This window comes from Eublepharis macularius, chromosome 1 (genome assembly GCF_028583425.1).
Source record: "Eublepharis macularius isolate TG4126 chromosome 1, MPM_Emac_v1.0, whole genome shotgun sequence".
NCBI classification, from domain to species: Eukaryota; Metazoa; Chordata; class Lepidosauria; order Squamata; family Eublepharidae; genus Eublepharis; species Eublepharis macularius.
The window spans coordinates 97,619,349-97,633,433 of NC_072790.1; the positions used below are offsets into that span (position 1 = coordinate 97,619,349).

The 14,085-nt window shown below is 39.1% G+C and overlaps 2 protein-coding genes across 2 annotated transcripts in view; one reads left to right on the plus strand and one right to left on the minus strand.

Moving 5' to 3' along the window:
* Positions 1–2,692, plus strand: part of NR2E1 (nuclear receptor subfamily 2 group E member 1) — a 32,356-nt gene extending 29,664 nt beyond the window's left edge. Inside the window, exons 8-9 of the mRNA XM_054990893.1 lie at positions 12–117; positions 2,530–2,692. Of these exons, the coding sequence (XP_054846868.1) occupies positions 12–117; positions 2,530–2,692 (269 nt within the window). The remainder of the gene's footprint in view (positions 1–11; positions 118–2,529) is intronic.
* A 5,000-nt stretch (positions 2,693–7,692) lies between these two features.
* Positions 7,693–14,085, minus strand: part of SNX3 (sorting nexin 3) — a 51,202-nt gene continuing 44,809 nt past the window's right edge. Inside the window, exons 2-4 of the mRNA XM_054983692.1 lie at positions 10,458–10,553; positions 10,155–10,279; positions 7,693–8,364 (exon numbers count right to left, since the gene is read on the minus strand). Of these exons, the coding sequence (XP_054839667.1) occupies positions 8,259–8,364; positions 10,155–10,279; positions 10,458–10,553 (327 nt within the window). The 3' untranslated portion in view covers positions 7,693–8,258. The remainder of the gene's footprint in view (positions 8,365–10,154; positions 10,280–10,457; positions 10,554–14,085) is intronic.

Sequence of the window (14,085 nt, forward strand, 5' to 3'; positions counted from 1 at the left end):
TTTCTTTTTAGTACCTACACATAGTGGTTCTGAACTGAGAAGTTTTCGGAATGCTGCTGCCATTGCAGCTCTTCAAGATGAAGCTCAGCTCACCCTGAACAGCTATATTCATACCAGGTGAAAACACTGGATTTAACTTTTCAAACACAGAATTTGCTATATCTACAGTAAGTTAGGGCAGTTAAATGAAGCTGGATCCAGGGCCAATTCTCTGAGCAAGCCACCTAACTGGCTGCTTGTGGCAGCATACTGAAGACACTATGTTGGTATTGATCAAAGAAAGGATCCGTGGGTGTCATCAGAATTCAGGTTGGATGGCAGTGGCCAGAGTAGTAATGGTAACCAAATGGAAAGCAGAAGAATGTCCAGTCAGATAAAATGGCAGAATGTGTGGTAATGGTCAAATTAATGAATTATATAAACAAAAGACCAATCAAAGACTTTGAAAAGAAATGGGAAACTTATTCTCACTATAAATAAAGATGGGATATAAGTGATGCAATTTAACTTTGATATAGAATCATGGAAATTATGGAAACAAACAGTTTTAAGTTTATGATATAGAATTAATTAAATAGATATATATGTTATTTAATTTACCAGTTTAGCATAATCAGTATTAATACATTAAATCAGGGCTCATTTGGAGGGGGAATGCACCGGAACGGTGTTCCAGTAGAGCTGAAATGTGGTCACATGGGTTTTGGCCCCGCCTACGTGATTCCTTTTCCTCCCCTCTGCCTCCCCTCCAAAGGAGGCTAAGCTGCTTCAATTCATTCTGCTGCTTTATTTTCATTCGTGACTAGTGAGTGAGTGAGTAGGGGTGCTGGGGCTGGCTCTCCAGAGGAGGGTAAGCTGCTTTCAGTTCATTCTGCTTTATTTTCAGGAAATACCTGGAGATTTTTGGGGAAAGAGGCCTGAGGGGTGGGTGTTGCCCTCTGACACACTTCTGGTGATGTCAAGGGGTGTGGCAAATGCTAATGAGATATGCTAATGAGTTCCTGCAGTTCTTTTTCTAAGAAATGACCCCTGCATTAAATATAATTTATATGTAACCAGTTATACATGTAAAAGACTATCATACTGTCTGAAAATATTTTAAATGTATCATTTGTTTTTTTGGAATGTCACTATTGCAGTGACATTTCAATATAAAATGTTAAATACTTTATAATTTGTAGTAGTTGATAATATTTTTTCATTTTAATTTAACCTGATTATATAGCTCAATAATATTGGCAGATTTAAGAATGAGATGATTAGCTCTAGAGAGGAAGTATTTTGGAATTTGTGTTGTATAGATGAAAAATGTAATATAGTTGTAATATTTTAATTATCCTTGTAAAGTGTATCTTTAATTTTCTTGTAAACCTAAACCCTTTTGTTCCTTTTTCCTGTACCCCTCTATTGCTTAAAAATAAAAAACATCTATTAAAAAAGAATTCAGGTTGGATGGAAGATTCAGTAAGGAACCTGCCTTATTTTGTTCTTACGCAAAAATAAGGGAGCAACCGTTCAAAGCCTCTCTAGGAATGCAGATTCCCTCATTGGCCAGTCTCTTGATGAGGATAGCCCTGCAAGGCAGCATTTACTATGCTTTCCGGTCAACAGAAGGCTGAAAGTAAAGGATTCTAGATTCCTAGAGATTCTTTTTCCTTTGTGTCAAACTGCAAAACATTTTACTTCCTGATGCAGCAGCTGCTGCACAGGTGTGAGCCCAAGAAGGTTGAATTTGTCCAGCCTCCCATGCTGGAACCTAATGAAATGGAGGCAGACTATACACCTTTCTACCCATGCCAAGGCTATCCCGGTCTTCCTAAGCAAATGCCAGTAAATGGCCATGCCTCTACCCCCTTCATTTCCCTCTTAATTTATTTTATCCATTGCCTGTGTGGCAATTTTCCTTCTCTTGCCCCTCCCTCATGCAGGCAGCTACAATTCTGTGGTTGTTTAAAGGAGGCAAATCTAATAGTGGCATTAGCCTGATATCAACCAGAATATATTACGGTGGCTACTGGGCAACCTAACAGCAATTCTATTCCTGGGATACCTAACTGTAGTAAAATATGAAAATGTGCATTTTAATGGGCCAATTTTCTGATTAATATGCATCCCTTGAATGTAAAGTGAGTTGAAATCTAAGCAGAAACAGATCTTAAATAAGGATTAATGGGCAGCAACAAATTAAATGTGGTAGTGTAAATATTTCTGAAGGAGACTAAGGAAGATGTGATGCGTGTGACTTATTTAAATTCTACTACTATCCAAGTACCATTTGTATCTGCCTTTTTCCAAGGAGTTCAGGAAGACATACAGAAGATGGAAGAGTAGCTGGCCCAACATGGCCCCACCTCCATAAGCTTCATGCTTTAATGGATTTGAACCAGTTGTCTTCCCAAGGCACCGGATATGACACCTGCACCACATTGATTCAGGAGTCAGATTCAAATTTTTAAATAGCAGATATGCTATTGTGTTGAGAGTTTTCATCAGGACTTCAATTAAAAACATTATTTTTTTACTTTACAGGTATCCAACACAACCCTGTCGTTTTGGGAAACTCTTGTTGCTTTTGCCAGCTTTACGTTCAATTAGTCCTTCAACAATAGAAGAAGTATTTTTCAAAAAAACCATTGGAAATGTGCCAATTACAAGACTACTTTCAGATATGTACAAATCCAGTGACATTTAAATTGACCTGACAATTAAAAAAACATCAGGATGAAAATTTCTGAAGAACTTTTCAATCTATGGAGATTAAGCCTCAGCTGTGAAACTCTACGGGAAGCTGAAGCCTGGAGATGTTTAATCAACTGACAAAAAGAGGCCAATAGGTAAGATTCTGCTGCCTTGAAGAGAGTGATTCAAGTCCATGGACAACTGTTTTGCTCCTCAGAGTAACTGCAGTGGATGGAACTTGGCTGCTGCTTCTCCTATAGCTTATATGGTAGAGCCATTTCAGTTGTCATTCATAGTTAACAAAGGCTGTGCTAGTCTGTCATTTAGCTGACAGATTTGACAGGGTAAAGAAAAAGGTTCTTTAGGGTTTTTTTTTTGTTCTTTGAAAATTTGGGTAACCAAACATTGTTTTTGTTGTAAAGTGTCATGAGGTGGCCTTCAAAATTTTTAAGTAGCTTGTTGCTGAATGTTTTTTATATGACAGGCAATATTGAATACCAGGTTATCAAAACATTTACTTCAGTTGTAACATAAAAGTGGCCTTTGTAATGGGTTTTTGAAAAGTGGCATATACTGGCAAATACATTTTGTATTCAAATAGGCCAGGCCTCCTGTTTAAAAAAAAGAAACATGAATTGGTGAGCTTTGCTTCTGAATCTTGCCAAAATATCAGTTAACAGCTCAGTCAGAAGTGCTTTAAAAAGTTTTTAAAAATACAGTAAGTGAAGACTAAACAGCAAAACCAAATAAAAGCAAATAGAGAAGATTGATTCAGTGAACAGATCGCTGTCCCTCTGTCATAGTGCTGAAACCAAAGGCAATGATGGCCAAACACAAGATTTACAAAAAAGGAGACCTATCTTGCCAATTATCACGAACAGCTTGAAATATCTTATCAATGATGGGAAATGGTTGGTCAATACAAACCTTTCTAGTGTTTTTATAGAAAATTTCCAGATTCTGTCGAAAGCCTTGATATCTCTCATGCACCCACCTATAAGAACATATATTATGAGCTGCTTAATTTGAGAATATTCTTATGGAAACTGTAGGGGGAGGGAATTAAGATAGCTGCTGTACTTTTCAAGTTTTTTAGTTTTTGTTTTAGCACTGAGGAAGAAGAATCAGCACTTGAAGTATCATAGACTGAGTAAAACTTCTCTTGTATAAAGTGGATTAACTGATTTGTGAAGTTAAGATTGTACTCATTGTATTTACAAAGAATAAAATATATTACGTTTGAAACAGTTGTTTTTAATTAAATACTGGTTTTACTCTATTGAACAAAAAATCTTAAAATGGCTGTGTACTACTTACTTTGGGGGTTTTTTACAGTCCTTCTCAATACTTTTAATTCCAAGGACAGGAGTCATTTAGACCCAGATGAGAACTGTACCTAGATGTGTTCTTCCCTTGGATTACCTGGAATGCCATAGCTTCACTTCATCTCTAAACTGATGTGTAATTAAACGTCAACTATTAAACTGATTTTACATTAAGCTTGCTGAAGGTGTATTACACTTTAGTGGAATGAAATGTGTATGTCGTTTAGTACCACAGTCGTGTCATTTCCAGACCAACAGCTCCATCCTTTTCTGGGCATCATTCTGAAGGTCCTTTTATTTGTAGTTGCCCATTTTGCAATAATGTAAGAAAACCAAGAACCATACATATTGGGCTTTTCAGGCTTCCTGCCCTCAGCAGCCCTTGTACTGCCAGTCCTAAATGTGAGAGGAGACTTGAGAGATGTCTAATGCAGTACAAGGAGCTGGAGTCAGCAGAAATCAGCAGCCCTTTGTATGCTTTACACACCAGGAAGGAACTCTTGGATCTTGGCCACTGGAAACACAGTACTTTGGAAGCGGATGAACTCCAGCATTGCCATCCTCCAGTTAACTACCAGGCCATACATTTTAAAAGGTAAAAGAATGGTCCACAATGCAGCGGCACGCGTCCTTACCAGAAAGCCAATCCGAGTGCACATTCATCCTGTGCTGTGCCAGCTGCACTGGCTCCCAGTGGCATTCTGGATCCGATTCAAGGTGTTAACCTTGGTATTTAAAGCCCTTCATGGACTGGGACCTGCAAAACTGCGGGGCCGCCTCTTCCATTACGTCCCCTGCAGGGTGTTGCGCTCTGAAGACAAGCAACTCCTGGTGGTCCCTGGCCCGAAGGACATCCGTCTAGCCTCAACCAGGGCCAGGGCTTTTTCTGCCCTGGCCCTGGCCTGGTGGAACGCTCTCCCACTGGAGATCTGGGCCCTGCGGGACCTGTTAACAGTTTCGCAGGGCCTGTAAAACGGAGATGTTCCGCCAGGCCTTCGGCTGAGTGCCAGCGGATGTTCTCCTTCCATCTAAGACCACTACTTCTTCTGGGGTTTCCCTCTGCCATCTGCTATGCCCATATACGGACTCCCATTACTTGTTTAAATAGCCTGCTCCTGGACTATTTTAATGATTTTTTAAAAAAAAATTTGTTTTTGTGATTTTAATGTATTTTTTTATGTTGTTAGCTGCCCTGAGCCCATGTGCGAGGAGGGCGGGGTATAAATCGAATATAATAATAATAATAATAATAATAATAATAATAATAATAATAATAATAATAATAATAATAATAATAATGATGTCACTTCCCCCAAATTATTTGTGTAGTTCTTTCAAGATCACACTTGGATATACAGTAATCCTAGGCAGGACTTCTTATCAAGGTAATTAAAAAATACAAGGAAGCTGTATCTATTTGGAAGAGATTTTTAACAAGGGGCCAACTGGTAGATCTCTCAGAGAACATTAAACTAGTGATATACAATATGATTTGAACTAATGGTAGCTACCTTGGAGAAATTTAACTTTATGTTGCTCTCCAAGGTCACAAGCATATTTGGAGAACCCTTTATTTGCAGCCTTATTTTAAGTCCACTGGGATAGCTTCTACCAATAGAAATGTTTAAACAATTTTGAGGAAGTTCTGCTAAGGTCTAAGGGAAATCCTGCTCTGTAAATTTATAGTTGAGGTCATAGCTACATCAGCTTCAACAAAACGAAGGATTCAAGCTTTACCGTAGAAGTCCCTTCTGCTTCCACACACCACCTGAGTGAAAGTGAACAATATTTAAGCAAGTATGGCTCAAGAACATTTTTACACAAGATATCTACAACTAGATCTCCCTGCCATTGTTCATGTTTTTGATAGCTTGGTGCTACGTAATGAGAGCTGACCTCCTTTCCCAATCTAAATCACCTTACAAACCTGCTATCCCAGCTTTTAGGGGACATAATTTAAATAGTATTAAACCTTTCCCTAACCTAGTCTAGGTCTCCTAAAAGTTGAGCAAGATGTTTAAAGGTGATTTTAGATGGACAGTCTCTCCCTATATACTAACTGCTCCTACAGATGTCAGAACCCCCTACAGATATGCTAAAGCAAGCCCAAAAGCAGTTGGGACATCATTTTGCTTCCCTTTTGTGATGGGTTCTCTGGCCCACTGTTCTGAGCTTTCAAAATTTGGAGTGAAATCCACAGCAGAGTTACATGCTTACAAAAGGGAAGACAGAGCATTTACTTTCAACTACCAAGCTGACTGGTACAAACTGCAATGGATACTGGCTGGCTTCTAGGCACAGTTCAAAATGTCAATTTTTGTGACCAGGGTACTTGAACTGGCTGCTTCTGCATATGTGAGCTACTGTTTTATTATTTTGTTGCATGTACCACTATTTCCTGCCATAAATATTGTCTCTGCAGTTATCCAGAGGTCTATATGCTCAGCTGTGGAACTACTTCCACATAGCTGTTTGGCTGGTGGCAAGCTTGCTAAATTCAGGTGCCAATTTACAACTTACTCACTTAATTGAGGTTGCCTGCATCTTATCTTAAGCAACTGTATTTAAAAATCTCTTTCTTAGCCCACTGCTTCTGGGTTCTAAATAACTGCTAGTAATTCAAGTTTTATATTTTAAATGACTTTTGAAGTTGCTGGTAGGCACAGCATTAATTTATAGACTGCAAACAAAAAGCATTATAGGCTAGGATAACAACTAAAGATACCCAAACAGTGTCATTTGCTTCTCCCCCTCTCCATATTATTGGGCATTCAGCAGTGGTTTAATTAGGTATGTCTGTGCTTGCTGTAAAATTATGTGGCAGAAGGGTCTGTACTATTTCATTACACAAGTGACATAACTTTTGAATGTTGCCCCTGGGTAACAGGATTCCTTGCAAACAAAAAAACAAGTATCAGAAAGAAAAAATGTAGATGAAACTGCTGTGTAAGTACAGCTCATTTTACCAACTTGACATTCTACTATGTCATTCTACTGAATGTGTAGACCAAGGCTTAGATAGCCCTCAAATATGTATCCCTATTAAGATAATGAATAGGCAAAAGCATACCTATATCTGTTTCTCCATGTTAAGATGTACCATAAAGAACTGTAGGGTGGCAGCAATGGAAGCTGTCACTTCCACCCTAAATTTCTATGGCTGAATTTGATATTTCTTCCATGGACAGTTAAATCTATAGTCTTTTACTTTCTTAGCAATTTTCTGGAAGAACACTTACATTGAATGTGCTACTTATTTAAAGAAGATGCAACAAATACTACTGTCTTATTTCATAAATTTAGAAGCTGTTAAACTTCATGGATTGCTAACTTTTTAGAAGCCACCTTGCAGAAAGCAGAGTAGATAGAAATAGTGGCTTATTTAGTACTAGATTCTGAGTGGATAGAAATTTAGCCCGTAAGTACAAATATCTATGTTTACATTTTAAGACAATGTTTACATTTCAAATCAATCAGACTTAACAACTGGGAGAGTTTGATAGTTTGGTCTGATATACTGTTTAATAGCAGTAGCAAGTGTGGTAGTAATCCTAGAGATCTTGCATCTGTAAGTGAGGCTTATCAAGCTTGCAATATACTGCAACAAAGCACTTGTCCAGGAAATGAACCAGCCCAAAATATGGAAGAGTAAAAAGATTTCTTTTGATAGCAGTAAAGACATACCAAATGCAGTTTTACTTTTTATTTCAAAACAACTTTAGACAAATGATCTTAGTATACAAATCTGATTTTCTTTTATACAATATAAAGATAGTTCCCACATTGCTTCTCAGTACAAAGGTTCCCTCCCACCCCATCTTGAGAATACAGCTACAGAAGTGTTTATTTTACACAAGGGATATTGAAAACAATGCACCATGTTAGTTATCAGATTTGCAGGTTAAATACTAGTTATTTTACAGAAAAAAATTCTAGTGTTTTAATCAAATACAAGTGAACGTGCAACACCAGAACAGTGCAAGTTTGAGTAAGGCCGAGTCAGTAAACATCACAAGGTCATTGCAAATGAGAAGAGGGAAGTTCAAAATATTTGAATTTTTAAAAAGCCATTTAATCAAAAATGACAGCAGATATAGAATTCTTTAATGCCATAAAATGAATGTGAAGACCAAGCAGTGCCAGTAGTATACTGAAGGCTTCTGTGCCAGTTTGTATGCAGCATGCTAAAACCTTAAACTACAAATCTTAGACCAAGTGTGTCGATCACTAACATTTATGCCAGTTATGCAGCATTCAAGCATGTCTTATTTTGGATGGTGTGTAGCTTTTGTCTATCACTTCATCTTGCAAGAACATATGAAGACATCGTTCATTCTGTGCCAGAGGGTGGCCTGCAACTCTAAAAAAATTAAGATACAGGTTATTCTCCCAGTGATTTCAAGTCTCTTCCCCATGCTTAAACTGCCATGAGAAATTTCCATTTACAAATCAACTTATATCTTGCTTTTGTCCTCCTCTGCTCATGCTGAGAAGTGGGATCATTTCTCTATACCAAGGAAAAATAGTTCTTGTTAAACCTAGTTCACTGACAGATATAGTACCACAGAAGACCAGCACTTGCATCAGACTCAACTTCTCCCCTTGGATTTCAGAAGTAACGTAATTGTTACCGTTATCTTGATAAGCACCTGTCTTTAACAAAGCATGACCACCAACAATTCAGAAGTCTTTTCAATTCAGAAGGTTGAATCTTAATTTTTTGATGAAAATGTCCAAATATTTTTAAAATTTGTATCTTGATGGACATTTCATTTTCTCTGTATTTTTGTTATGGTTATATGCTAATGCAATAAAAAATGACTAATTATAGCAGGATCTTGAACACAAGGCACAGTAAAAACTCTCAGTGTGTGGTATGCTTTAACTAGTATTTATATCCAAAGGCTCAGTAGTGAGTCTTCTATAATTTTGTCTCAAGCTAGGCTTAAGTAGAGCACTCACTGAGATCAGGTGAGCTACAAAAACCTTGGCCCAATGGCACTCTTTCAAACTCTGCTGTAGAGACAAGCAGCAGCCACTCTGGTCCTGCTATCTGAATTCCTTAACTAATGAGGGAGCCTAAGCATGTGTTATACTCCAAGCTAAAATTATGGCAGCAACAAGATCAGATTTACTTCTATTGTGCATCAAGGCTGCCTGCTATGCTTCCACCAATGCTCACAAGTCTTCAAACAACTCATTTTGGTACCTACAGAAGGTTTAAGTTGTCAGCCATGTCTAAATGAACTTTCTTCATATGAATTTCAGAGACCAAGGACTTTGGGGTGGGGGGAGGTTTGCATTGGCTTTTGGAAGTTCAGGATACATTTTGCCAAAGGGGATCCTACTGGGATGCAGTGCTGTGCAATTAAGAACGATCAGCCTCTCAAGCTCCATAAGCAAGACAGCTGCACCATGACAAGGTAACTTCTTAATAACATACTAGTTATGATTCATATGCGGGGGAGGGGGAGTGTACTTGATAGTCACAAGTACTATGCACCATCCTGGTCTTCAGCTCCCATCACCCTCAAACAGAATGTCACATTCAAGGCCAAGGTGTAGCAGAAAGCAAGTCTGATTGTGTTAAAATCAAGCCAATGCTTACTCAGGTAGCACAAAATTTCCCTGAATTAATTTCACCAAAATTAAAAGCAAATGTAAAGTTCTAGCACGTATCCTGGAATGCTCATACTCAAAAAGATTTACAAGCCAGATTTAAGATTTGTTCATCAGATGGAACACACATTCCCTATGCAGCCCTCCCCCCAGCCTTATTTGTATGATTCTATCTTTACATGCTGTAATTTTAGCAATTTGCATAAATTAAGCCAAATTGAAACAAAACCCAGGTCACTACAAATACTTCAATCACTGCAGCGTGTTAAGCATTTGTAGACTGTGCAGTTTATATATTCAAGCACTTACACAATTCGGCCTGGAAGCAGTTCAGGAGTAGTTAATTTGTGCTGAACTTTGCATTAGTAGAAGCTCCACTGGCCCCATAGACATCAAATAAGGTTACATTTCAGAATGTATAAGGTGATCGTATGTTGGTTAATAAATTGTTTCCAGCAATTTAGTCTAATACACTGCCATGCATATCACTGAACTTCTTCCCTACTTCAAGAAATAGGATCCCACACTTACTTGTTTATAAATTGTTCAAGCCCTTGCTTCCTTTCCTCTATAAAAGAATCATCAAATATTCCATCATCTCCTCTAAAAGGCAGCTGGCGGAGAAAAGCTTTTCCAGGTAAGGGAGGTACAACGACCTGAAAGACAGTTAGGATCTAAAATATTCTGTGCTGAAAAGTAACTGAATACTACAGTTATTGTAGAGTTTGGGTTTTGAGTGGTTCACACTTCAACACACCCCAATCATTCTGATTTCTGCACAGTAGGATCATTAGCAAACTGCCATGTTAAGCATCCTTAGATATTTGGCCTTACCTTACTCTCCCTTTCTAGTTCACTTCGGAGCCATTCAAAGTCACTGTACCGTCTCCTGACACAAGACTCCTTCAATTTGAAAATAGGAAGGTTTGTCTGAAAGAGATGTTTGCTACTGTCAATTCAAAGAGTTCATTAGCAAAGATTTAAGCCTAGGAATGTGGGCTCCACCTCCTCCATTTAGGGACATTACACTTTTAAAACTCACATCTAAATTAACAAAATTGCAAGTTCCAAGCATAAACAAGGTTGTGAGTATGTAGAAAGGCTTGTCCTAATCTAGCTCCAGCGCCAAGGCAAGACACACTACCATGTGGCCCATTAGCTTCAACTGTCAGGTACACAAGTTTAAACCTATGAAGATGGCTCTACTGCCACAAAGTTGCATAAGGACTACAGAAGACAGGTCACCCAAATCTATTTAGGGCTCAAAATATTCCTGGCCACTAAGAATAGTATTATCAGCCTTTTGCAAGGCCAGCCCTTGCTACATCATAATCCAGCCTTATTTGCACCATACAGTCATTGTCTTGTTACATCTGGAAGTGATAGGGTGTCACTGGCATGGGAAAATACCTGTTGTCATGAATATTTGGAGCAGCTTATCCCAACAATCTAATTGCCAATTTACACTGGCATCGATCCTGTGATATGCCAGGAGAGATGTATTCTAATATCATAGCCCAGACCTTGTTATATCACCTTTTAGGGAGTTGGTTGATTTCAGTAGTGAACTTCATGGCAAGAGGTGTGTTTGCATAATGGTCAAGTATACCAGTACCTCCTTCTACTGCAGCAGCAATTCACATCAATTTTCTCTAGTAAAGGCATTTCACAGCAACATATAGAAGTTGCCACTATCTGTATATAACCAATAGAGACTGAAATCCCAGCTCCAGCAGTGCTTGTAAAATGCATGTGTGAGTTAGCTCCAACCAGCTCTTCTGCTGGTGAGAGAGGGGAGGGGTCCCCTCTGACCATCCAAAAAGTCTATGTTGGGTATGATGGTATCTACAAGAACAAGAGCCATATGCCATGGAGGCTGTAGTAAGGAGAATTGAGTAAGACTAGGCAATCCTTGCCCCCTCTTGTATTAGCACTTCACACTTCAACCTATAGAGATAAACTATGATTTATGTTAGACAAACCAAGCATGTGAAGATGTGTACACTTGTTTTCCTATCTTGCTCAGGCTGCAGCATATTAAAATTACTCCAAGCCTTCAAATATGCAATTTAAGCTTTACAGTTGGAAAGGTGGTTATGACAGCCTGGAAGGCCCCAACTTAGCAGCAAAAGCCATGGTATTTCATCATATACTGCAGCATCTGTAAATACATGCGGGAAACTCAATCCAAGCAGCATTAGGAAGGTACTTGTGTTTTCCCAGGTAGGCACAATATTGTTCTTTGTATTAACGTCTAACAGAAAAAAATCACCCTTTAACAAGGTCCTTTATGATAGAAGTCATGCTTGTATTTAAAAAGATGCTGGCTTTTGTGAAGGTATTTGTATCCCTGGTAGGGAACACCATGGCAGAGTTCTCAGAGCACAGGGTAAAGATTCCCAGAAATAAAACACTGGATTACTGCTCTCTGATTTCACCTTTTGGCTTCTTAACAGTATTCAGCCTTCCAAATTAAGCCATTGTAAGTGTGTAAAAGCCTGCACAGTTTGTGTTTTCTGCAGGTGAGATTTTACCTTTAGCATTCCATTCTCTCAAATTACTTAATCCTTCTTGTTAACTGCTCTTTTATTCAGTAAGTTAAGATCAAGAATTGAAAGGAGTTCCTCAGATATTTTCCTGTTTCTTGGTACAGAAGCCTATAAAAGTTAATCTCTGGATAACATATATGGTTTACAAATACAATGCCAGGTAAAATGAGCTGTAAACCCCATTTTTCCTTCTTTGAACTTTTGACACAATCATGTTTATACTCTAATGCATTTAAAGTTTCCCATCATTCCCAAGTAGCTTCCTGTTCAGCAAAAGATGCCAAACTACTATCAACAAGTCACTTGAAGTCTTAACGAAAGGATGACTTGCCCTACTGGTTGTCACCTTAGCTATGCAACTGAAGAAATTGCTTCCAGCCTGCCTCCAGCAGGTTCAGTGTTCACATTAAACGCAACACTTGTTTTTGCAATTGCACTAAAACCTTCTGAAACATGAGACTAGAACCTCCACCTACAACAGACTAGTTAAAATTTGGTATTTTTAGGATTCTAACTAGATATGCCACCAAGGTTAGGAGTTTAGCATGCAAATCCTCTCATCTCGGTTCAAAGACAAAAGATATATTCTAATTTAGACTTAACTCTGTACTCTCAGTACTAGCCAGTCTTTCAATGCATTAACCCCTACTTTTGCTTGGGGGGAGAATAACTAGCAATAGGGAAGGGCTTGTTAAAACCTCTTGCTGCTGCAATATAAATTTTCACTGCCAGATACTATAGGAAATTTTTTCTGCCAGATACTATAGGAAATGGAGTTTTCTTGGGTAAGAGGAATACACAGTTCTCATCTCCATCTTAAAATGGCCATGAAAGATTAGGATTATAACTGCAACCCCCCCCCCATTCTGTTTATTGGTTTCAAAATCATTCCTTCCTTGACAAGAATATGGCCTGAGGATTCATCCCATCCTCAGTGTCCCCTGCAGCAGCTCCAGTCCTATTTGTGAAGAAGTTGGGGGTGCTCTGCCTGTAGAATGACTATCAAACCTTGAATAAATCACAACCCACAATCAGTATCCCCTGCCTCTGATCCCAGAAATGTCTGTCTGTCTCCAGGGTTCACCAAGCTAGACCTCCAAGAGACCTACAGTCTAGTCCAGATCCAGAAGGGAGATGAGTAAAAGACTGCCTTCTGTACCCAATACGGCCATTTTGAATACACTGCAATGCCTTTTGGGTTATGTAATGCTCCAGCGGTCTTTCAGCATTTCATGAATGATGTGTTTAGGGACCTGAGTGACTTGTATGTCATAGTTTACCTGGACGACATCTTAGTCTATTCCAGGAACCCCACCTACCACACTGCCTGCATCCAATCAGTCCTGGAAAGACTACACCAACATCACTTCTATACCAAGCTTGAAAAATGTGGCTTAACCTTGACAGAAGTGGCATTCCTGGGGCACATCTGCTGCAAGGACTCCAGATGGATTCCCAGAAGGTGGCAGCTGTCATGGACTGACATGCTCTACAGAATAATAAAGAACTGCAATGATTCCTGGGCTTTGCCAACTACTACTGATGGCTGATCTCCAACTTTTTGTCAGTAGCCTGGCCTTTGACCTGCTTGCTGCAGGGCTGAACTCTATTCATGTGGGACCCTAAACCTCAGCAGGTGTTCCAGCGATTAAAGCACTTTTTCACCACAGACCCTGTCCTGAATGCATCCTGACTCCAGCCTGCTGTTTATAATGGAAATGGATGCCTCCAACATTGCAAGGGAAGCAGTCCAACTGCAACAGTGTTCCTCACTTCCCACCCCCAGACCCTGTGCCTACTACTCTAGGAAACTAATCACTGTGTAACAAAACTATACTATCTGGAACAAAGAGTTGCTGGTCAGTAAGGTGGCTTTTGTGACTGGGCACCACTATCTCAAAGGGGCCCAATGT